This window comes from Embiotoca jacksoni, unplaced genomic scaffold (genome assembly GCF_022577435.1).
Source record: "Embiotoca jacksoni isolate LCO1_2020_lvr unplaced genomic scaffold, fEmbJac1.0.p SCAF_5, whole genome shotgun sequence".
Taxonomy (NCBI): Eukaryota; Metazoa; Chordata; class Actinopteri; family Embiotocidae; genus Embiotoca; species Embiotoca jacksoni.
The window spans coordinates 13,520,181-13,543,914 of record NW_027185403.1 but is presented as its reverse complement, the minus strand read 5'-3'; the positions used below and the strand labels follow the sequence as shown (position 1 = coordinate 13,543,914).

The window sequence follows — 23,734 nt, the reverse complement described above, 5'->3', positions numbered from 1 at the left end:
ATTAGCTGGTATTTTAGGATTTGGTATTTTGAGATTGTTTTGGAGTGTTTCTGCCAATTTATGGCTGAAAACCACATAGGCTACGGTTGCAATGCTGAACTAATGCTTTTCTCTGAAGTTCCTTCCTCAGTTTCTCAGAAGAGGTGAAAAATAAGAATAGAATAAAAACAATACATAAATGCAGCAGTACTGTAAAAGATAACGCATATCTTTGGCATGTCTGACTGTTTGTTGTTGACCAGTTAGGCCTATAGACTAGTGGGCAGGGCAAACTATGTGTTGATGATGGGGAAGATGATTGGTGACTTGATCATAATACCTCCTTCATTACATTTAGTCACAAAATCAGTGAAAAGACAGAAACTACGAGGTGTTTTACGTTATTATTGTGTCAAACTTACAAAGAGGAATCAATACCAAAACTGTTTATTTCTGGAGCAGAAATAGAAGATTTAACTTTTAGTTTTACTTTTAATCATTTACTCTAAAATGCAAAAACAGCTACAGGATACCCTGAAGGGAAAACATGTCACCTCTCAAAAAAGTAAGCCGCATAGTAACTCCTTCATAAGGTTTGCTGGTAGTGTCAAAGGACCTTTAGAAAACAGTCCACCCTGTCGTAATCATGAGCCTGTTTATGTCTGTCAAGGAGGAACTGTTGGGTTTTTCTCCAAACTGGTCTTAACCTCAAAGTGCCCTAAGATGACACGTTAATGATTTGGAGCTATGTACAGAAAAATAGGACGTTCATAGGACGAGAAGAAACTGAACAAGGTGTGGATGCACAGCGTAAGTTTGTAATGACCAACCACTGGTGGGATGCTGCGTGTTGCGATTATCAGGCCAAAGCCTGTAATGCTCCTGCTGGTCCACTAGAGGACGACGTGGCAGTGTCACCTCTTTCCCTTGCTGAGAGTCAAAAACCATATGGTTTCGGAAAACAAAACCATATCGCTCGATACCAAAGCAATTTGGTATAAAAAATATTTCTTTAAAACACACCCACATTGCTTTCCCAGGGACTCAAACCCAGGCATCAAGGGTGATAGTCTGTTGTCACATCCAACCATCCTGACCGCTTTAGCTTTTGTACTTCATCCATCACTTGACCTTTGTCACATGAATTTTGTCATGTTAAGTGCATCTATTTTCAGGCTAAGGCCAGGCCAACTGACACACTGTCCTCTGGTGGATCAGCAGGTGTGTTACATGCAAATCTCTGATTAAAGTGGGAAAATAAAAGACCTAATTTGTGTTTTCTTTTTGGAATAAGTATCTTAAGGATTAGTGGTATAACTAGATGAAATACCTACAGATATTGAAGACACATGAGCTTGGATTTACATAGTGTATAGGCTACTATGTGTGCTGGTGTAAACATGTGCATGGTTTTGTGTGTTATTTCACATCATTGCACTGTAATTCAATACACCTTAACGATAAAGTCACCATGTGTAGCATTTGAAGTTCTGACTTTGGTGGCCAGGGATTCTTAAAATTGAAAACGAGACCATGACCTGCACAGCTCTATCTCTGCTCAAATGCATTTCAATATGTGCATCAGTGAGTAAACGCATCATCATGACCAGCGCCTATCACACTTATTCAGACTGTCAGTTCAGAAGTACATTCAGTCTGTTGCTGCTTCAAGCTCACACATTAGGTTCAGTGGAAAAAACGTATCCTGCACATGCACTGCACAAAAGGTTAATAGTTCACCAGCCAATTATTTACAAAAGAGCTATCCCATCAACATTTTTTTTAAGTCTTTTTTATATGCTTTTAACAATGCTGTGAATCACAATGAGTTCAGGGAAGTGAGGGAAGGGCCACTGGTAAAAGCTATTATTTGTTCAGTGACATTTGGTGCTCCAGATCTCTTCATGCGTGTACTGAACACCTCCACCATGCTGCTCTATTAGTTTTGTGGCACCAACAGAGACGAGCAAATTATGCTGATTTTAAAAATTTGGCCTACTTACCAATAACAAAGTCTAATATCTAGACTACTTTCATACAAATGCCCAAAAAAATGAGGCTTTAGTGTATAGATGCTCGACTGTATTTTTGATGCTAGCTACTTTATGAAAAGTTTGTCATTATTCTGTTTTGTTGGGTTCCTTGTTTTATTTTGAAATTACCCACCTTTTGTGTCTGTTCCGTTTACTTGCTTTACGTCCTTGTGTTTGTTTGTTTTTTGTTCCCGCGCTCACCGTTTACCTGCGTCTGGCTAACTTGTCTTCCTTCCTGGCTGTGAGTTCACAGCTTTATGTTACTCCTCGTGTGCGACTCTACCAACCCTGCGGAACAACGCGAGTAAAGTTTTCAATATGCTAAAACCTCCTGCTTCCGGTGACATACTTTTGGGTCCTCTCCTCCGATGCACTAATGACAGTTTGGTGCCGTGCAGGGCCTTATCAATGTAATTGTTATCTTTGGAAGTTAAAAAGAGTGGCTGAACCATACAGTAAACCTGCAGCCCAAAAGACAAAAAAAAAAAAACCTGCTATGACTTTAGCATTAAAAGGACCATTTCATATTACAATTATTTATTTTTTTCAAATGCTCAAAACAAAGCAGGCTCAAGGTAGGCCATGTTAAAGTAGGCTACTTGGTTTAAGTTAAGCAAATAACATGGGTACATTTTTAAAGATGAGAACACTGACTGCCACTGGTCAATTTGAGGAAGTTGCGTGTTATTAGCAATTGGGCCATCTGTGAGACGATTATAATATCAGAGAAGGCTCCTTAAATCTTGAGCCACGCCTTAAGTGAGGCAGGATTGTTGCGCGTGTCTGTGTGACAACATGCATGAACACTATGGCAATAAAAGAACATTTTCCTAGATATTATTCACACTGACGCACCAAAAAAAAAAAAATAGGAAGACAGCGAAATATATTCTCCCTCTTCTTTTGGTTGCCATCACAGCCAGCATCTGGTCAGGAGTGGGGCAGACTCAGCTGATCAAACCTCCGGTCTGTCCTCTCCTGCTCCCTGCGATCACCTCATGTACATCACACCGTGTCCATAGTCACACTGATCTGAAAAGGCATCTTTTTCTCTCCATTTGAGAGAAGGGCTATGCCATTTTTTTTTTCATCCCCGAATAGGAAACTTCTCCAAAATGCCCTCCAGACTGAATAAATTCAAACAAAAACAGTGCTCAGGGACAGCTTTGGAAAACATAAACATTTACAGTCAGGTGGTGAGGATTTTAGGATGCCAACTTTCTGTCGCCTTCAACCAGCTTTCTCTTCTCACTGGCATATTGTTCCAGTGGCTTTAACAATTATATTAAAGAAGACAATTTTGCAATAGTCAGAAATACAAAACAAAAATATATGATAATCAAACCTAAAAATGATGAAGGTAAAAATGATAATGCAATTGAGTTAGTAGAATTCCATTATCAATTGCTTTAATTTATGCATCATACAATGATGCTGTTCACAGCTCAGCCTTCACTGTTAACTTTAAATGTAACAAAATAAGAATTAAATAAAAAGTGAAGAACAAATTACAACAGGTTTTGTTATAGTAAGCCAACTCATTTAATTGACTTATAGGTTATAATTTGAATTTGGTTTACCAGCTCTTTGGTGGTCAACTGATTATAAACATGGTACACAATTTAAGTCAGTTCACATAGCAGCGATCAGTGTTGTTCCCATATAATAGACATAATACTAAAACTGTCCATTATATCAAATAGCCTACAATACAGTGTAATGTTTAGTAGATCAACATGACTGAATTGAACAAAGTATTCTGAATTATTTGAGAAACATTTCAAAGTTCTTGTGTCAGCTTGTCAAATATGATTAGCCTACTTAAAAAAACTCAACTCTTTGATCTGCTAAATGCCTTTGTGTTTTGGATTATTTTTGTCAGATCAATCAAGATGTGAGTTTTGGAGAAACCTCACTCCCCTGACATCATCACCGTGCAGAGCCAGCCGGCGAAATGAAAACGTTTTTATAAATGACGGAATTGTTTAAGTTCTTTTGTTGTATATTTAAAAGGTTGCGGTTGTTGATTTCAGAAGTGCTGATTGACAAAATGTACAGCTTCATAAAATCCCAGAAAAGGTCAAATTGCAGTCCTATTTTTTAGTTGTTAAATATTTGCCCATTTTTCCACTGTGGGAGTCTCTGTTGAACACATGAAGGCGCCATAACCATACACGAGAACCTCTTTCATTTGAATTATGATTAGTTAGATACTAAACCAAGTTATTAATGGCTGCTTCTACAGACCTTAAAATAAGCTAAACTTTGCTCGTCACGATTCCCAGCCGCTCCACGTTCGGTTGGATCACGCAAGTCGTTATTTAGAGTGGCGCGGTGAAGGGGGTCGGCACAAACAGGTCTATTTATAGTTTGGAAACATCTTACAATCTTAAATCTGACAGATTTTTCTTTCGATCTGACTGCCTGTTGAAGGAACTGAACACAAATATAGCCTTTATTAATGCTCTCAAAGCCAGCACGACTCTCCACTGCATCGTGTAGGATCTCGCATTCCCATTACGCACAGGAGAGCGCTCACATGCCTTCTGGACGAGTTCTCCTGGCAGAGTGGCAGGAGCCTCGGTGACCGTTGAGTACCACACGGGGGACCTGCGTGAAACACGAGCTTTTTCCATCTTTACCACCTCAGAAACCAAATTCTTGAATTTCCCTGCGTGCGTAAAGAGTGTAACATGTCATGGCTCGCGCCCTGCTTCCACCGCGGCGTCGGATGAGTGTAGTTCCGTGCCCTAAGAAGTTCAAGACTCCCTCCAGGAAAGTCTTTTTGAATATTCGGACTGTACTTTCCCCTTTTTCTTTTCAACTGAACATTGGAGTGTTGCCATCATGGCCGCTGCATCCTGAGGCGAGATGGAGTTAGAGGTGAAGGATGTGAACGGTTCGAACTGTTCGCGGAATGAGACCGACGGCGAGCTGAGCGCGTCCTCCACTGGAGTGTCCACTGCGCTGGCCAGCGTGCTGATCTTCACCATCGTGGTAGACATCCTTGGCAATGTCCTCGTCATCCTGTCCGTTTACAGGAACAAAAAGCTCAGGAATGCAGGTGAGACATAAAAGATGTAGGGAAGAGTTGCTGTAGACACAGTTTGGTGTAAAATAATGATGGAAATATGCTTTATTGGTGACATTCAGACATTTAGAGTAGAGCTGGGGAAGTTTTTTTAAAAAATGTATTATTTGATCAAAATCATTGTGAAATATTTCGTTTTAATACCGCATACAAATTTGCTGAGCAACTGACTTAAAACAAAAACAACACCTCTGTCAGTGTCTGAGATGCAACATGCTTTCCTCTCCTCATTCGCAACTCCAATTATGTAATGTAACATGCAGCCTGTGACCCCTGCATTGCACAATGAAGCTGCTTTCTGAAATGAGCCTCTGATCTCAGTGTGATGGAGCCTCCACAGCCTTGCATGTCTGCCTTCACATATCTTCATAAATAATCACACCCTCTTCCCCCCACCTGCCTGTATCCTTGGTTTCTCCATCCCACATAAATCACCTCCCACCTGTATAGTGTCCCGTGAGCAGCCAAGGTGAGAGACACTGTTGTGTGACTCCTTTGTCCTTTTTGCGCTTTTATGTCAAACACAACCTTGTTTTCTCCAGTTACATTTTAGATGCTCTTGACAGCAGCGTGAAGGTGAAAAAGACATTCATTATGCCCACCTTCACGTCATTTTTCTTTTTTGACAAATATACTATCATTACTCAATTGCCCCCTGTAAGCTCTAGCTTGTAGTTTCAAATGACTACTGAGCTCCTGTCACGCCCACTGCTTGGTGCTATTCTGGAAATCAGCTCATATATTGTTTACTAATGTCAGATTTCATGAAGGGACTACGTTAAAAATATTAGTGAGGAGGGCTGAAGAAGGGTGTGTTGGGTTTTTAGCTGGAAAAAAGCTGATCTGATTTTCTTTACTCAGATTTCAATTATGTTTCAGTCTCTTCTTGTGACACAGTTAATGGTCACTCACATGGTTGCACTAAAATAAGTGATAGCCGTCTTGTGAGTCATGTTTTCTAACGGTGCTCTTTATGGGGAGGACAGCTGCACTTTTTTAATCAGGGTTTTAGTTTGCTCCTCGTAATCAATTAGTAGCCGACGTAAAAAGTGGCTTTTTGAGAGACAGACAAGCATAGATCTTTCAAATTATTAGCAATTGAACATATCCTCCCTAACCACATGTCACTTCCTAAAACTTCATTCGAGACTGTTGTGAACATTTTTATAAAGGCGCGCCAAAGTGGAATTGACAAGCAACAAAATGCTGGTCCCCTAAATTGAATACACTCAGATATTCTCCTACTTTAGCCTCATATCTTCTGCTGTGACCAACAACTTTGACTGGCTACTGTTAGAAAATGTTAGCAAGCCATTCAGTGATTTAATCTTTTGTCCAGCTGCAAGCAGACAGCAACACAGTCAGAGAGCTCATACAGTCCCAAAAACAGATACATTAATCAGTCATATCAAATTTGCAAATTATGTTTGTTGAAGTTTATGTCAGTCTACAAAACAGATCATATTATTTTTTTTTATATAGGCAGCTTTGTTTGGCATCAAACCTTGTGTAGTGACCAAAAAAAGAAGAAAAGAATAAAAGAATCACACATGCTATTCACAGCAATAAACATAAATGGCAAGCCCACAGGGTGCATTACATAAGAAACAATTGTAAGACACGTCATTTATATTTGATTTTCAGACCGGCAGAAAAATAGGAGCACATTTTGCTTTGATCTACATGACCAAATCTCATGATTTTGTGGTCTAAAAAGTCAAGAACACCGAGATGTGTTTTCAGCCTCTGTGTCTGAAAACACATCTACAGGCTGCGAGAACTGTACGTTTGTTGTTGTGCCACTTTGAACTTAAAGGTCCAGCAGAAGAAGCAGTGTGCACCACAAACCCAGCAGCTGCATAAAAGTAAAGCCAGGAGAGCCTTCAGCTCAGACAAAAGATGGCAACTTAATAATCACAACATGATGCTAATGAGAACATGTGAATGAGGCAGCAGGATTAGATCAGGGAGTGTTTGAAATAATGAGTTTTTAATTACAATTTCAAATACATTACATAACGCATGTAACATGTTCCCGTGTACACCGGCCAAAAAGTAGTTAGGCAAGAAGTTTCGGAGCCCGAAGAGTAATTTGATTATCTGGTTTGCTATACTGACACAGCTGACTGACCTCAAACAATGAGGTATAATTAAATGGCCTGTTCAAAAGTCTACCTCATGCTGGTGGACTGTGAACGCTGCACTGATTGTGCACCTCATGTCACTGTTCCCCGACTCTAATTGGACTGAGTGACAGGTCCTGTCACATGAGAGCCCTCCTCGGTGTTGGCTGGCATGTACGAGTAGAAACCTGAAACTCCTGCAGAAGCTCAGACTCTCCTGCTATCTTTTTCTTTTTTCAAAGTGTGTCCTTAAGTGACTGACATTGTTCCCGTGGTTAGCCTATCAACAATCTCATCTCCGTTCTTAACAAGCTATTTATAGGTTTTATATGAATGTTTAATTGTACAGAGTTTCTAAAAAGGAAAGCATGCACACGATCTGAGCTTAAGATCCTGCCATAAAACGTGTTTCTGTCATAGACAGCTATTTTGTGAAGGGTTTGATAGGTTTCAGTTTAATACAGCAACATTGTGTGGGCCTGCAATAGGTTTAAGTTCACTTCTTTTGCAGTGAGTAAAATCCACACTCTGATATATATTTTTGTGGAATCCGGTGTGTCAGGCAGACTGCTGAAAACATCCCAACCCCTCTCTCCATTACACGTTATTCAGACTGCTGGTTTGCTTCCACACACACACAGCAGCAGGACCTTTCCGCTCTGCTTCACTTCAACACACTCACTTTGCACGATGTCTCCATATCTCCCTCCACCACCCAACACACCCCACTCCCCTTAAAAAAAACCAAACACACATATTCATGTACATGCACACATTTGGTAGATGCTTCTTCTGAGTGACGTTATATTTGTGCCTCGATATCTGAATATATTTTGTGGAGAATTGTTAAGTTGTGCAAATGTAATAGAGCAGAGTAGAGCGTAGCGCATGGCCCTATAGGACTGCCAATGGGGTGTTAACACGAGTTTCCCACTGGGGATGGCCATACTAAAAATACACTGACTAAATGCACTCTTGAGAGAGAGAGGGGGGGGGGGGGGAGGGAGGGGGGTGGGGTGAAGGGGAGCAGATGGAGCAAAGAATGAAAGAGTGAGCCTGTGTGCGCATGTGCATGTAGTTTGTGCCACCGTGTCAGGAGCCTTGGGTCGTGGGGTGTGTAATTTTTGTTAAATCATGCATTGCTTCCCCTCAGTCACTCCGCAGTCATGAATAAAACCCCAAAACTGGAGCGTCCAGAGGGGGGTTAATTGAGTCAGTGGACTTAGTGAGTCAAACCAGAAGTCAATTTAAATTGACAGAACAGATCTACGGGGAATATCACTTAGCACACCACATTAAACATGGCTTCTTTTCCCGACCACTAAATAGTAGATGACATTTCGTTTTTTTATGTGGCAACTGGGAAGTAGGACATCAGCAAACCACACCTGGATGAGGTAAACGCAGCCTCATGTTTACCTTACAACGAGTCTCTTCTTCCACTGGAGGAGGCTCTTTGTTAGAATTTGCATATTTCACCCTTGTCCTCCTACGTTTCAGGGATTAACAAGTAAACCAGACACTGCTTGTGTCCCGATGGTCTGATTTCTCTCCGGGCCAGTGAGTCTTATCTTCTCAGACGTAGGGGTTCCGATTGGTAGATGGCCTTTGATGATGACGATGATGTTTTTGGCTGAGCTCAAAGCAGGCTGCATCACCAAAAGGCAGCTCATGTCAGTTTAATGCTATACTTTGGAGAAAAAAATTCTCTGGCCCCTTGAACTCGAGTTCACGGAGTCGTCAGGACTAATTCATCAGTGCCGATGCCCTTGCCGAAAGGTTATTCTTGCTTATTTATGATAACTTGACGAAGTCCAATGTAATCTAAATCGGGATATGCACTTGTAGTAATAAGTCTTGCGCTGCTGACATTCAGCTGGATTCAAGCACTGCCAACCCTCCTACACACTTTTAGGAATTCTTCTTTCCTTCAAAGGTGTATAAATATAGCTGGGTGAAACAAAGCGAAGTATATCAAGTTTCCAGTATGAGCAGTGAGAGTGATGGGATACAGACGGTGTGTTTTACAGAGGAACAGAAGCCCCTGAGATTCACATGTGCACACAACCATGGAAGTCGTGAGATTGGAAATGGACTCAGCCGGCAGGCTTTTGTTTTGTCTTTTGGTTTGTTTATCTCACTCACTTGCATCCTCATTATGTACATATTCCTGCTCCAGCATTGCTCCCTTTTTATTTCCTACATTGTTATTTTCACTGTTCAGAACTATTCAGATGGAATAATGTGCTATAAATAAGCCTATATTGTATACGCAGCCTATTTATTACACATACAGGTTTATACTATGGGAGGGATGTTGTGAGACACTTTCTGTCCAATACATTTTTCAGTATGCTGCAGTCTGGTGTGTGCGCTGGATGACTCTGGTGACAAATAATCTTGATTCACCCACACTGAGCTGAATAGCTCTGTGATATACCGGTTTAATTTATGTTTCATTCACCAACATTTTTTATGACGGACAAGGAGGGAGAGATACACCAGGAAAATTCACTGGGTGGTCGCTCAACTCTCAGGAGCCACTTTAAGGCAAGAATCAGTTGATCTGATGCAGCATTTCACTCGGTTGACAGTTTTGTGTGAGAGTACTATGAAATCAGATAATTACAAAGCTGGTTGTGTCAGAGAAGTTAAAGGCTGCTTTTGAGCTGTCCTTTATGGCCTGGAACCAATCAGCATTCAGGTTAAGCTCTATTCAACTCTCACTTGATAATTTGAGCTCCCACAGATGTCAACGGGCACGACTCTATTTTTGTATGTAGGTGTGAGAAAATCTTTGTTAGTTGTCTCTTCTACAATAAATCAATAATCGTTTAAGTGCTGTGTTTGGGTGTGATAAGCTTTAGGCCGGCCAAGCTGGTTAATTAAACAGGGTGAGGTAATGGTCCAGCCAATGTTTTAATAATGGATGCCAACAAAACAAGGGAGTCATCTGGCCGCTTCACAGCGGTGTTTTAGCACTTACCTCATCCTGCGACGATAAGCGAGAGACAGGCTTCAGCCTGAGAGAGCTGTGCGGCTGGAGCATTCCCGGTCCAGCCAGCGCACATGATATCACTGAGCCACATGATGTCAGCGAGGAATCAAACCTCTGCACAATGACAAATGCACACAGCCGAGTCGTGCGAGCGTCACAAATACAATCTGACAGATTTGCCCACTGAGCTGACTCGAGGATGAGGAACAAATGCTTTTATTTTTATCTCAGCAGGCTTGAGAGACGACTCGTGCTGTTTTAGTCACTTGGAAATTGACCTGAATATGCAGGTCGGTGGAAAAATGTGAAATTAACATTTGTTTTTCCTCGAAAATAAAAGAAAAAATTTCAGAAAATTTCACCAGTTAGGAGGAATATGTCACTCATAATGTTTTACATTCACCACGCTGAATGAATCAAGTTCAGGTGGGTAAATCAAAATTAGATTGGTTGCTAAACAACATGCTGTCGCTGTGTTGTCCCCGGGGGTGCAGGGATTATAATAGGTTTTGAATTCGGAGGATTGATGGCCAACATGTGTTTTAAATCCACTCCCATCATCGGCCTATCTGCCAATCAACGCTGTTGTTTCAGCTGTGGTCTTGGTGAGCTCCAGCCTTGTTGTGCCTCCACATTTAAACTTCAGGAGGGGGTTAATATCAACCCTGGAATCGCCCCAACGTCTGACACTAAATGTTGTTAAAATGAGGCACATTAATCTTGTACTTATGGTTATTAACAGAAAACACAAATGTAAATGCTAACCAGTGAAGGCACGGTGCATAAGAGTCCAAATCTTAGGCAATGGTCATGATAAGCAGTGCGTAATTATATTTACATACTATTTTTTTAAATCATGTAGTTTCAATCAGTTTGACACTTTTTACTACCGTGAGTGCCTATTATACAATAAGGTCTCTGAAAAGACAAACTGTATTTGTTGGTTGTAAACAAAAAAAAAAAATGTTGTCAAGTCAAACTTTATCGTGTGTCTTTCCTGAAATGTGTAGCCGGCACAAAGAACACACTCTTTATTGCACAACATGTAATCATAACTTACAGGAAGCTTATGATTTGAACGCACCGATTGAATTGTATGGTTGCTCCGCTATATATTCCTGTTATCCATCTCCTTATCTGACACTAAATTTGATATATTGTTTTATTCCTCCCCACCCAGAACAGCTGCATTGTAACAACATCAGATGTAATTTTCTATAATTCACATCTTGTGAGGCGATCCAGTGTCGCACCAGCATCATCTCTGGCCGCAGGAAAGGAACTTGTTTGGACATAATCAGACATTTAAATCACCCATTTCCTAGTTTTTAAAGTTATAGACCTGTGTTTTAAATGTCTTGACTGTCTTTTCCCAGGGGCAAAGCAGCTTAAAAAAAACAAACAAACAGCCTGATTTAAGAATTCCATTGGTGGACCTGCCAGAAAAGACAAATGAAAGAAAAAAGAAAAACAGTCTTTAGGCCTGCTATTAATCTGTCGCTACCTCGACTAAATATATTTGTGGGTTACGGTGGCCTATATTTGGGGAGGTAAACTCTTAAGTTAATCAGCAAAACGAGTCCGCAGCAATGATAGCACCAAGCATTGATGCTACAAGGCCAAGTATAGAACAATGACAGGGGGGAAATAAATTGGAGATAATTATTGTTGGTGCAACTAACTACACATCAACTCTTCTGCATTGCATTATTATTTAAACCGGTTAGTTTAAAACAGAAGTTTGGTGAACTTCCTCCGATTCTCCGTTGCTGTCAATGCAGTATGCGAGTTTCTTTTCCCCCAGAAGGGCGCATGGTGATGAGAACCCGCCCTGGATGATGAAATGCAGGGTCTGATCTATAGCAGCGAGCACCGATACTAGCAGCTCTACAAGGCTGAAATATAGCACAGCACTGCTTTGAGCTAAACACCTGCAAGTTGCCATGCTAACAATGACAATGATAGTATGTTTCATTTATAGCAGATTTAATGTTTACCATGTTAGTTTAGCTTGTTAGCAAGCTAATCATTGCAAATTATCAAAACTATGGGGTTGATGGGAATGTTAGTTTTGAAGATATTAGGACATGAAAGTACTGGACAAAATACATTTTGAGCAAATGATATAAGATCATCAGAAATAGTGCAATTCATCTTGCCAGAGACAAGACCATTTGGACAATGTGTCATATCCCAGTAGTTGTTGAGATATTTAACAAATGTGAGCGACTTTATGGTGCTAAAGGAAAAGTCAGGGGACCATGTTTTAGATTTTATGGCAAACCATTTAATAGGAGTTGAAATATTTCAGTCTGGACCAATGTGGACTTGCAGACCAACAGACCCCCATTAGCATCCATAGAGTCATGACACGAGCATAGCCTCCCTAAACATGTTGTTAGTCAGTGTAAAAGGGGTTGTGACACAGAGTGGTTGCAATAAAATATACTTGGATCCAGCTGGAGATCACGTTGTAAAAGCTTAAGCAAAAATGAGCCACAAGGGGCACAATGAAGCTGCTCTTTTATGATGGAAAAGTCATAGTCACACCTCCAGTGACCCAGTTTATTTTAAGGAATTTAACCCTGAGCGTGAAGTAAAAAAGGAGTGCTGTGTATTTCAATTATAAAGTAGTCTGGGTCACGTTTTGTCTGCTACCTTCACCTCTTCTGTTTCTTTAGGCAACATCTTTGTGGTGAGCTTGTCTGTGGCGGACTTGGTGGTGGCGCTGTACCCGTACCCTCTGGTCCTGACAGCCATCTTCCATAATGACTGGACAATGGGCGACCTGCACTGCCAGGCCAGCGGCTTCATCATGGGCCTCAGTGTCATCGGCTCCATATTCAACATCACGGCCATCGCCATCAACCGCTACTGCTACATCTGCCACAGCCTCCACTACGATCGCCTGTACAGCCTGAGGAACACCTGCTGCTACCTGGGCCTCACCTGGCTGCTCACCGCCATCGCCACAGTGCCCAACTTCTTTGTCGGCTCGCTGCAGTATGATCCTCGCGTGTACTCCTGCACCTTCGCCCAGACTGTCAGCTCGTACTACACCATCTCAGTGGTGATTATCCACTTTCTGATCCCGCTGCTGGTGGTGTCCTACTGCTACATGAGGATATGGGTGCTGGTGATTCAAGTGAAACATCGGGTTAAACCGGAGCAAAGGACCAAACTGAAACCTAGCGATGTGAGGAACTTCCTGACTATGTTCATGGTGTTTGTGTTGTTTGCTGTGTGCTGGGCTCCACTGAACCTCATTGGCCTGGCCGTGGCTATAAACCCTGTGAAAGTTGCGCCCAACATACCTGAGTGGCTCTTCGTCATGAGCTACTTCATGGCATACTTCAACAGTTGCCTCAATGCCATCATATATGGACTACTAAACCAAAACTTCCGCAAGGAGTACAAGACGATCCTCCTTGCTCTTTGCATCCCACGTTTGCTCCTCATGGAAACCTCCAGGTGTGGCACAGAGGGGCTGAAGAGTAAGCCTTCGCCGGCTGTAACGAACAATAATGTAGCAGAGATAAATGTATAAACTAATATTTCACTGGGCAAATGGATGTGTCGTGATTCACCCTGTGCCTTTTCGAGATGTGTATCGTTTTCATGTTGTAAAGATACATTTGTGTTTGGAGAGGACGCTGCTGCTATCCTATTTCTTTCAGCCCATCAGATTCCGTTTCTCCATCAGAAAAAATATCAGCAGTGCACCATGTTCCACTGTGACTGCCGCTCTGCATTTTCATTCAAAAAACAGGCCAGCAACTGGTGAACAAGCTGGAGAAAGAAAAACATAAACAAGTCACCCAAAACATTTGGATCATGGATGGTAGTCAGGTGTGAAAATTACTGTCATACAGACACTCCATCCCCACCATAGAGCCTATTTGTTTTTTCTGTGTAGGGAGGGAGACTTTATTTTTCAAGCCGCATCACAGCACATGTACATGTGCACGAGAATGACTGCCTATTTGCACAGATCAATTGTGTGTGTCAGCGACATAGTGAAAATAAAAAAATACATATATTTTTTTTATCCCTAGACACATTTATCCCTTACACATTTCACATTTCTAAAAAAAAACAAAAAAAACGTTCTCCGCTACGAAACAGAAAAGCTCGTTAATGAACACGTTTCCGAGGCGATCGTAAATGCAGCATTAATGATGGAAAAGCCTGAAGGTTTGTCATTTCCCCTTCAATGAAATTCTTAATGTAATTTTATATTCAAACAGAAGCCTTTGTTCAATGCTCGGGTCAATTACCTCAAACTTAATGCTGTTATTCGGATTTTAGAGACAGCAAAGATACAATCTCAAACATTTTAGCTTATGTCAAAATACACGCACAGTTAATTTTGAGAGTATGAACATCTCAGGCTCATTTTCACTGTGAAAGTGGGCTTATTAATTCACCATGATGCTGCTTCACCCTCAGGCTTGGCTTCTGAGCATTGCTTTCTTCACAATTTACACTGGGAAGATTGTGGAAGCTTTTGCTCTGGGTTTTTAACTCAAGAAAAAGAAAAAAACAACACTTTGTGTGTTAATGAAAAAATTACTGTCTTGTTTGCCAAATTGAGTTCTTTCTCGCCGTTTTTAGTCAAATCGAACAAAACTGTCTTTTTACTATTTTCAACTTTCTCTGACTAAAATATTAAAAGGCCCAATGTGTCAATGTGACACATTCTTTATATGATGCACTGTTACTGGAATATTACAGAGGTTAAACTTTCCCGGCATCTAATTCAGGATTTGTAAACATTCTCAGATTATTTTACATTACAGATCCATTACCTGACTTTTATTCTGGTGTCCAGCTATGCGGTCCAATGTCTGATTTCATTAAACCATCAGTGGATGATTATTGATGCAGGAATAGCAATCTGAATCCATAAGGGATCTTGGCTCAGGAAAGCAACTGTCCCTACAGAGTCAGGTGCTGTCAAGTTGCAGATTCGCAAAAATGACACAAAACTGTTTATTTACGCATCTTACAAATCAGTGTCTGTGATGTGGAAGAGTGCAGCAGCCCACATGCCAGTACAAGGTCAGCCACAGATGAGTGGCTAAAGCGGCTCGGGGGGGGTGAATGACAGCGTCGTCTCTTCCCCTACCAAAGAGCCACAGACTAATGGCTTTCATCGTTCTTCCTTCTCGTCTCCCCTTCCATTCTTCACTCTCCTTTTCTTACTCGTTTTACCTGCACAGTTTATTCTGTCTGCTAAAGCATCTTGTGAGATTTCTGAACATCCTTTTTGTCTTATTTCTGAGAGTTAAATGAGAAGCCAAATCACAACAGGGTACTTAACACAGCCCTTACAAAACAACTTTACAACATTTTACAGAGTCACCTAACAATTCAACAATTTCCATGTGAGTGGTTGGGAGATAAAATCTCCCCTTCAGCAGGAAAAAAACCCTCTGGGCGATAGGAAGGAAAAAAACTCCCTTTTACAGGAAGAAACTTCCTCTGCCCACAAAGCTAAAGCCGGGGGATTGTTAGCTAAGCATAAAATGTTGAGGCATTGAACAAGAGCTACCATATCTCTTTCCAAAGATTAAGGCTGTGCTCCAAGCGTATTTTCCTTAGTACACTCGCATATAGTACTCTAACATACGTTAGTACACTGACTTGTGGAGTATTTAAATTTTGAGAGGGTAGTGTTGTCTCGCTGCACACTGCCGTTCTGCACAGACCGGAAATAAACTCAGCATGTGAACACATCACCTGCCAAACTCTCTGCAGCTTTAATTATTTTACTCAGAAATGAATGTGATTTTGTGCCCTCTGTTTAACACACTCAATAAACACACTGATGGCTTCTTTCCGGCAGCAGTAGTAAAAAAGAAACACGTTTTTGCGGCGTTCTGCAACAGCTGTAACTTCCTCAGACGCCTTAATTAAAAAATTCTTTACATCTGTGGTCCCACCCCTTCCTCCTCGTAGCCGAGATGGCGCCGGTTTAGGGTGGAAAGTGTCCAGTGTTACACACGTATTTTTTGGACCGTCTTGAGTGCATCATCCCGTTACTCGTAGATCACTGTGTAAAGACACCATTTTGAACACAGCAATAGGCTACTGATGGCCTCTGTCCAACAGCACTACAGTGGTACAGGAGGAAACTGCAGCAGCTGCAGTTTGAAAATACTTTGGTGTGTACTTCGAAATACGTCGGTGGTCCCTCTCTTTCTGCTTTGCAGTCAAGATGGTGGCCATTGAGCGTGGACCACTACATATTTGGACCATTTTGAGTGAACCATCGGGTACTTATAATGCACTGCATGTTTTCATACTCGTCAGTGCTAGTGCGCAAGTACCGCATTTGGAACAGCATAAATCTAAAGTTTTTAGACCATTATATTCGATTTGTTTAATTAATAATAATAATAATAAAAAATTGGCAAGTTGAAGCTTTATTTTTCCTCTTAAGATCAAGAGAAAAAATATTGTTAGTTTGATAAATACCCCTCATTATAAAACATGTTTGTCACTTTTTTGATAAATGATAATTTGTGAACCAAATGGGGCTTTTTAACACCAAACATTGATAGAAAAGACTGTGGCGTAACTCATTACTGAGCAATTAAATCCAAAATATGACCCAGAATCCAGCTGAAGAGCTCAAATGATCCACCCACCCTGTCATTTGGCCTGTGATTTAATATAAAGGGCAATCGCTTGTGAAAACATTTTTCTTACCGTTATGTTCAAGGACTGCTTGATCCATCCATGCTGTCCTACATTATAGGATCCATCATAACTCAGGACTTTATTTTTCTAATTTCACATTCATGTGTGGTTCTGTCTCGCTGTGAGATATGTGGGCTTTCTAAAAAAAGTGGTTTACAGTCTGTCTGGTTTCTCTGTAACATCAGCTCTATTATTTCTTTTGCTTTGGCTGCTATTATGTCTCGGGTAAGCATAGAGCTAGGTCACTCTATAAATCTCTTTGTATTGCCGTTGCATTGAGAGGAGTCAAAATCTAATATGAATAATATCGTTTTATTTTTTTTCACAAGTCAGGTCTTCTTCTCTTTTTATTTGTATAAATACATCAGAGAGTTGAAGTGCTCTGGGCCACATCCATCTGATGTCACAGAGTATTTATTCTCAAAACCGGACCAGGTGGAACGAGACATAAACGAATTTGTCTGTGGAAATGATACTCTACTCCCTCCACAGCCGTGTGTTTACTGGCTTATTGTCTTCCCCTCCTCAGTGGTATGTGTGCATGAAGGGGCCTCCAAGAAACATCATTTGGGGAGATAAGGATTATTTCCACAGCAGCAGAACTCCACCACAAATGTGGCTAACACAAAATAGATGAGCAATGAGGCATTATATGGCCTCAACGCCATAACATGATGTTTTTTTCTTCCCGCTGGATGAAGCCAGACGTAACTCTTCTCTCTGCACACAGGAATTTCTAAAGCTCTTGCACATCACTGCATTTTACAGCAGTGGGGTCTCACTGTGGGCTTCTGCTACAATAGCAAGTCTCCTAATGGACTTGTGCATTGGGTTTAGCACTGCTTATGTTCTCATGCATATGATGCGTTCCTACATGTCCCAATGGGCTGTGGGTCACAATACTACAAGGAGGTTTTTGGTGTCATGAGTCCGAGGAAGCCAATGAGAGAAAGAAACGGGGAGGACGGTGATTACTTGATGTCATTTGTAGACTGAATACAGGAGGGGAATTGTAGATTTCTTAATGTTTCATTATTTCTACTTGACAAAATGCTCCCATGCTCCCGGTTTGTTGAACAGTATCTCTAGAGTTCCCCGATACTGAAGATGTATTGAGATCATCAATACAACAAAAATCCACCAGTACAAGTCGTCTTGCAGAGAGTACAAAAATTAAAATGACGCAAAAAAAATTCTGCAGAAAAATACACTTTCACTGATATTAAAGTATTAAATTTATATTTATAATGCATTCACAAAAGGAGATTTATAGCTGGTCATGGTTGAACTTTTTTCAAGACTACTTTATTTACAGCCCAGTGGCTCAAACTAATGGTTTGACCCCCTCCTGAGGAGACCCCATACAAGTTTTTATAATTTTATCTCTTTGTAACTCAAACATTTACTTAAATAATTCACAACTTAGAGGCACAGGGTCCCAACTAAACACTTTTTTTTTCAAAGTTGTTGTGAGCCAAAAAAGGCTGGAACATCTGTTTTAGTCTTTAACAACCCTTACAGAAAAAAAACAAAACACTTGCGTTTCCTTTGTTTTCCACAAAGGACACATGTATGACACATGTTTACCACATGTTGCAACTTATGATCACATATGTGGGAAAGTTTTCACATGGGATTCTACAATCCTGTTTCTAAAAAAAAGTTGGTACGCTGTATAAAATGTAAAAAAAAAAAAAAACAGAATGCGATGATTTTCAAATCACATACATCCATATTGAATTGAAAGTAGACCAAAGACAACATATCAAATGTCGAAACAGAGAAATTCCATTGTTTTATGAAAAATATATGCTAATTTTTAGCTTGATGGCAGCAGTACATCTCAAAGAAGTTGGGACAGGGGCATGTTTACCACTGTTTTGTATGACTTCTTTTTGCGACACTCGAAATGTTTGGGGACTGAGGAGACCGGTTTCTGGAGTTTTGGAAGAGAAATATTATCCCATTTTTGTCTGATATAGAATTTCAGCTGCTCAACAGTTCAGAGTCTGCCGAGTTGTATACCAAAATGTATAAACGGGTGACAGGTCTGGACTACAGCCAGGCAATTTTAGCACCTGGACTCTCTTCTACTAGAGAGCCATGCAGTTGAAATGTGTGCAGCTTGTGGTTTGGTGTTATTTTGCTGAAATAAAGAAGGCCTTTCCTGGTAGAGACATTGTCTGGATGGCAGCATTTGCTCATCCAAAACCTGTACATATCTTTTAGCATTTATGGTTCCTTCCCACAAGTGCAAGCTACCCATGCCACGTGCACTAATGCATCCCTATACTGTCACGGATGCGAGCTTTTCAACTGTGGGCTGATAACAATCTGGATGGTTCCCTCTCCTCTTTAGTCCGGAAGATGCAGAATCAATGTTTTCCAAAAAGAATCTCAAATTTAGATTTGTGAGACCACAGAACAGTTTTCCACTCAGTCTCAGTCCACCTTAAATGAGCTCGGGCCTAGAGAACACAGCAGCATTTCTAGATCATGGTATAGGGTTTCTTCTTTGGATGGTACTGTAGAGTTGTAACCAGCATTTGTGGATGAAGCGATGAATTGTGTTCACAGACAATGGTTTCCGTTAGTGTTTCTTAGCCCTGACTACGATTTCCACTTCAGAATTGTGTCAGTTTTTAATGCAGTGCCTCCTGAGGGCCTGAAGATCACAGCCAAAAGTACATTTCCTATGGGCAAAAAAATTGCTTTAAAATTTTTTTTTTAATAATAATTATATAAAAAAGGATAATATTTCCCTCTGAAATGTAGTGAAGTATAAAAATGGAAATACTCAAGCAAAAATAGTACCTCCATACTAGATGGTTACTTTCTGCCACTGCATAGTACTAAGAGGAAAATACTTGCTGACATTAATGAATGCTAATAATAATCCTCACCCCTGGCCACAGTTGTACATGCAGCAAATAAATAGCTTTGACTATTTTTAAAGCATTTTAATTCCTACTCTCGTTTGAAATGGAAACTGTAATGACAGCAGCAGTCCCCTGTTACAGTCTCTAAATATTTTCTGAAGGACACTGTCGCTTGGTCAAAACAACAGGTGTGGAGCGTAGAGTGCCTCATTTTTGGCATGGGCTATATATATATATATATACAATGAAAACAGCATAACGAGGAGTTCACACACATAGAGCCATGAGAAATACTACCAAAAGGTCAGCGGTCAGGATCCATGAGGAAGGACGACCTTGTGCTGAATTTGCAATGAAAGAACCCTTGACCAAATCTGCACAATGCTATTCCATTGAGAACACGACTTTTGTTGAGCTTTTATTTTAGATCCGGTTGTTTCATTAAAATTCATAATCCCACCACAACGGGTTGAACATGTGCGCGCAGTTTTAGCTCCGTCTTCTGTGCTTTACGGTCTATCCCCAAAGCTCACTGCAATAAGCCATCTAATTAATTTTTTGTTTTGCATCTGTTTCCAGAGAAAATACAAATCCAGTATATTGAGGAAGTTTGTTATAATTGCTGATGACCTGTTTCTGAAAAGAGGTCACTGTTTATTTTATAATTAGTCCTATCTTTGGCATGAGATGTCGTGTGACAACTCATCTTATCTCATGAGTGTTCGGCCCCTTGTATGTTGCAGATGTCTCAGTCGTCTGAAGTTCCACCAAAGAGGGCCTTCCCATCCAAACTTCTCAGATGGTTTCATTTAAAGTTTCTCTCCTGACATTGATTAAAACATCTAAAAATCATCTCAATCAAAATAAAAATTCCAAGAAAAAAAAAAAAATCCCCTCATGCCTCAAAGTGGCCTCTACACCTCTGCCTTCATTAAAGTTCATGTTGATCCATGTGCAAATTGCCACCACCTCCATCCACCCCTCCGCTGTGCACCTAAAGCTTGATATGGAGAGCCCCACCCAACAGGTTGGTGGGGTTCCTTGAATCTGTGAGTTTCAAACTGTCAGACTGCATTTCCCATATCAAATGCTCAGCAACTGTGTTGACTGCTTATGTCACTCATGACATGTCTTATATAGCATAAAATGGACATGGACATGTTGACAAGTTTAGAAACTTGATTTTCTTTGGGTGGGGTTTTTAAATGATCCTTCATAGCCCAAAGAGGTCAAATTGGATCAGGAACATTAGAAAAAAACAGTATCACAAAACATCCCCCTTTTTCATTCTCAATCATCACACGACCCCTCAGATTTATGTTCTGGTCCTGTCTGGGTTGGGAACCATCAGAACTAATCTGCACTCAAGTGAAAAATCAAAGGAAAACAAAACAAAGAGAAAATGTGTTGGGAAAGTTTTGAGGCACCATGTGTTGCCAGAACAGTTTCACTATATGCAGCAGTCTTTGTGACTGCAGCTTTTTCCACTAATGCCCCAACAATGAACCCTCTTTCAAAGTCTTTCCATCTCCCCCATCTTCACACAAAGCCAGAAGCACAGTGTTCGCTCTGCCTTTTTCAAACATGCCACAGAGCCTGATTGGCTAACTGCTTAATTGTATCATGCAAGGCATCTGTGTGGAAGCAGCTTCACACAGGTGTACCCTCCGCTCGTTTATTCACATAATTTGCCAATTTTTTTTAACCTGAATGAATAAGATAATGTGCTATGTAATATAACATTCAAATAGGACTTTTTTTTTTTTTTTTGCAAAACACCTTTTTTTTTAGGTACATTTTGAGGATCATGGTGAAGTAATTAAACTTTTTGAATGTAGTTTTTGTTATTGCAGCCTTCACATAAATGCATTGGAACCTTTACTTCAGTAAAGGATCTGAATATTTATTCTACCACTGGATATCGAAGTACGGGTTGCCGAGACAACACTGTTTGTTTTTCGTTTTTTATTTGACCTGTGGGAAAAAAATATACTGAACCTCTAAACCCTGTAAAATGCTTGCAATCTTCTCAAGTCAAAATCCAATTGCATGCATTTACAAAAACAGCCAAATCACTGATGTGATCATGTTGTTTGTGAAGTAAAATTCTGTTGCAGGCAGACAAATGTGACATGAATATATTAGAAAAACAATATGTCTGAATGTGGTGCTGTAACACATAGAGGACTGATGGCAGGTTTGCATTGGATTCCAGGTGAAGATAAACACTGTGGTTGTACAGTCACGGACACAAAGAGGACAAGAGATGAATGTTCCAACTGACAGTTTTATTGCATGGTTATGGGTGACGACTGTTGATTGATTGGTTTTATGTATAAACAAAGAGAATAAAACATACCATGTGAATACTCAGTACAATCAACAGATTATTAATGATGCCTAATCTACTAAATATGCATGTGTAGATTCAATTTAAGATATAAAAGGAATAAAATAATACAAACGAGCTACATTACAGCAGGGATAAAGCAGTGCACATTAACAAGAAGACTAAAGAAACTCTACTTTCCACACAATCGAGCAACTGTCAACAAAACAGCTCAATGTCACGGTGCCGCAGGTTAATGAAAGGGCACTCGCTTCAATAACATCTGCTTTTATAAATTGCTCATCAACCTGCCGATTCTTTTCACCTCCTACACTTGCAGGTCGAGGTTAACTTTTTCCCTTCCAGTTTCCACAACAGGGACTGATGAATGAAGTATAATGTGTTTCATATGTTAAGTCTACACGCAAGCCCAGATGGTGGTGTTATCAAGGACACTGCGATGAAACCTCTCCCCCGTGCCTCCGGTCTGTCTCCAAAGTGCAACATCCAACAAAACAAAAAAGGCAGAAAATAATCGTTGAAATTGGTCTTGTTGGTTCACCCAGCAACAGATTTAGAAATACTATGATTCACTGAGACAATCCCCCTGCGTCTTCGGAGTCAGTAAATTCCTGGGTTCTTTTTTTCTGCAGTATAGCTACTTGGGAGAGAAATTGCCTCCGAATGCAAAATGATTATTTTGAACACACATCACTGGATTGTTCTTAGTGGTTCGGGCTGGTCCCTATGGAGTCTTTTCAAATTAAGTATGTTTTGGGGAACCTGCAGAGCGTGGCTCCGGTGACGACAAAGCCAACTGGAGCAGAAAGTGTGACTCCTTCCCACTAAGCCAGGAAGACTTCCACCAGATACGCAGCTGGTGCACCAACACTAAATATATACTAAGCACGAAATGCACTAAATGTCTCCGTTGCAATTAAAAAAATAGATATTTAGTGCTACGTTATGCAGGAATGTAAAGTGTGCATCACATATACTGAACATGCAAAGGCTGCATGGACAGCCACTTAGGAAACTGAAGTTAGGTTCTTTCCATCAAAGATGCAGTTTATTTCAGAACACAATAAATGATCCTTGAATAATGAACTTTCACATTTAATTCCATCTCCTTGACTTCTGTTTTTAGGGCCTGTCTGTGGGAATGAAATAAAAAAAACTGTACAGATTTGTCTTTTACTGCGAGGAACTTTTTTTTTTTAACAACTCAATAAGATTAGACGAGTCTGATGTTACAACTATGAGCATAAGAAAATATTACAGTAAGAGGTTCTTAATTAAACTAAGACAAGGCAAAATGTAGAGAAGCACACGCTTGCATTTCTAACAGTATTAAATCAAATCATTTCAAGTTTCAAAGTTATAATTATGACTGGTAAACTTGATTGATTTAGCTACAATATAGGCTAATAAACTTTATTTATTTATTTTTTGACACAAACCCTAATACAAAAATAAGCCAACATCATGCAGGGTTTTAATCAACCATCCTAATAACATACAGGCTTGTAAGTCATCACCATGGAAATCTCCACCTGCGGCGGTCTCATCAGTCAGAAGTGAAAACACCTGTGTAGGT

At 40.4% G+C, this 23,734-nt stretch overlaps 1 protein-coding gene across 1 annotated transcript; it reads left to right on the top strand.

The window, feature by feature from the left end:
- Positions 1-4,679: 4,679 nt before the first annotated feature.
- mtnr1c (melatonin receptor 1C) lies at positions 4,680-13,801 on the top strand. The gene is made up of 2 exons (XM_069170962.1): positions 4,680-5,076; positions 12,906-13,801. The coding sequence occupies exons 1-2, from the start codon at positions 4,884-4,886 to the stop codon at positions 13,769-13,771; spliced, it is 1,059 nt and encodes a 352-aa protein (XP_069027063.1). The 5' UTR covers positions 4,680-4,883; the 3' UTR covers positions 13,772-13,801.
- The last annotated feature ends 9,933 nt before the right edge of the window (positions 13,802-23,734 follow it).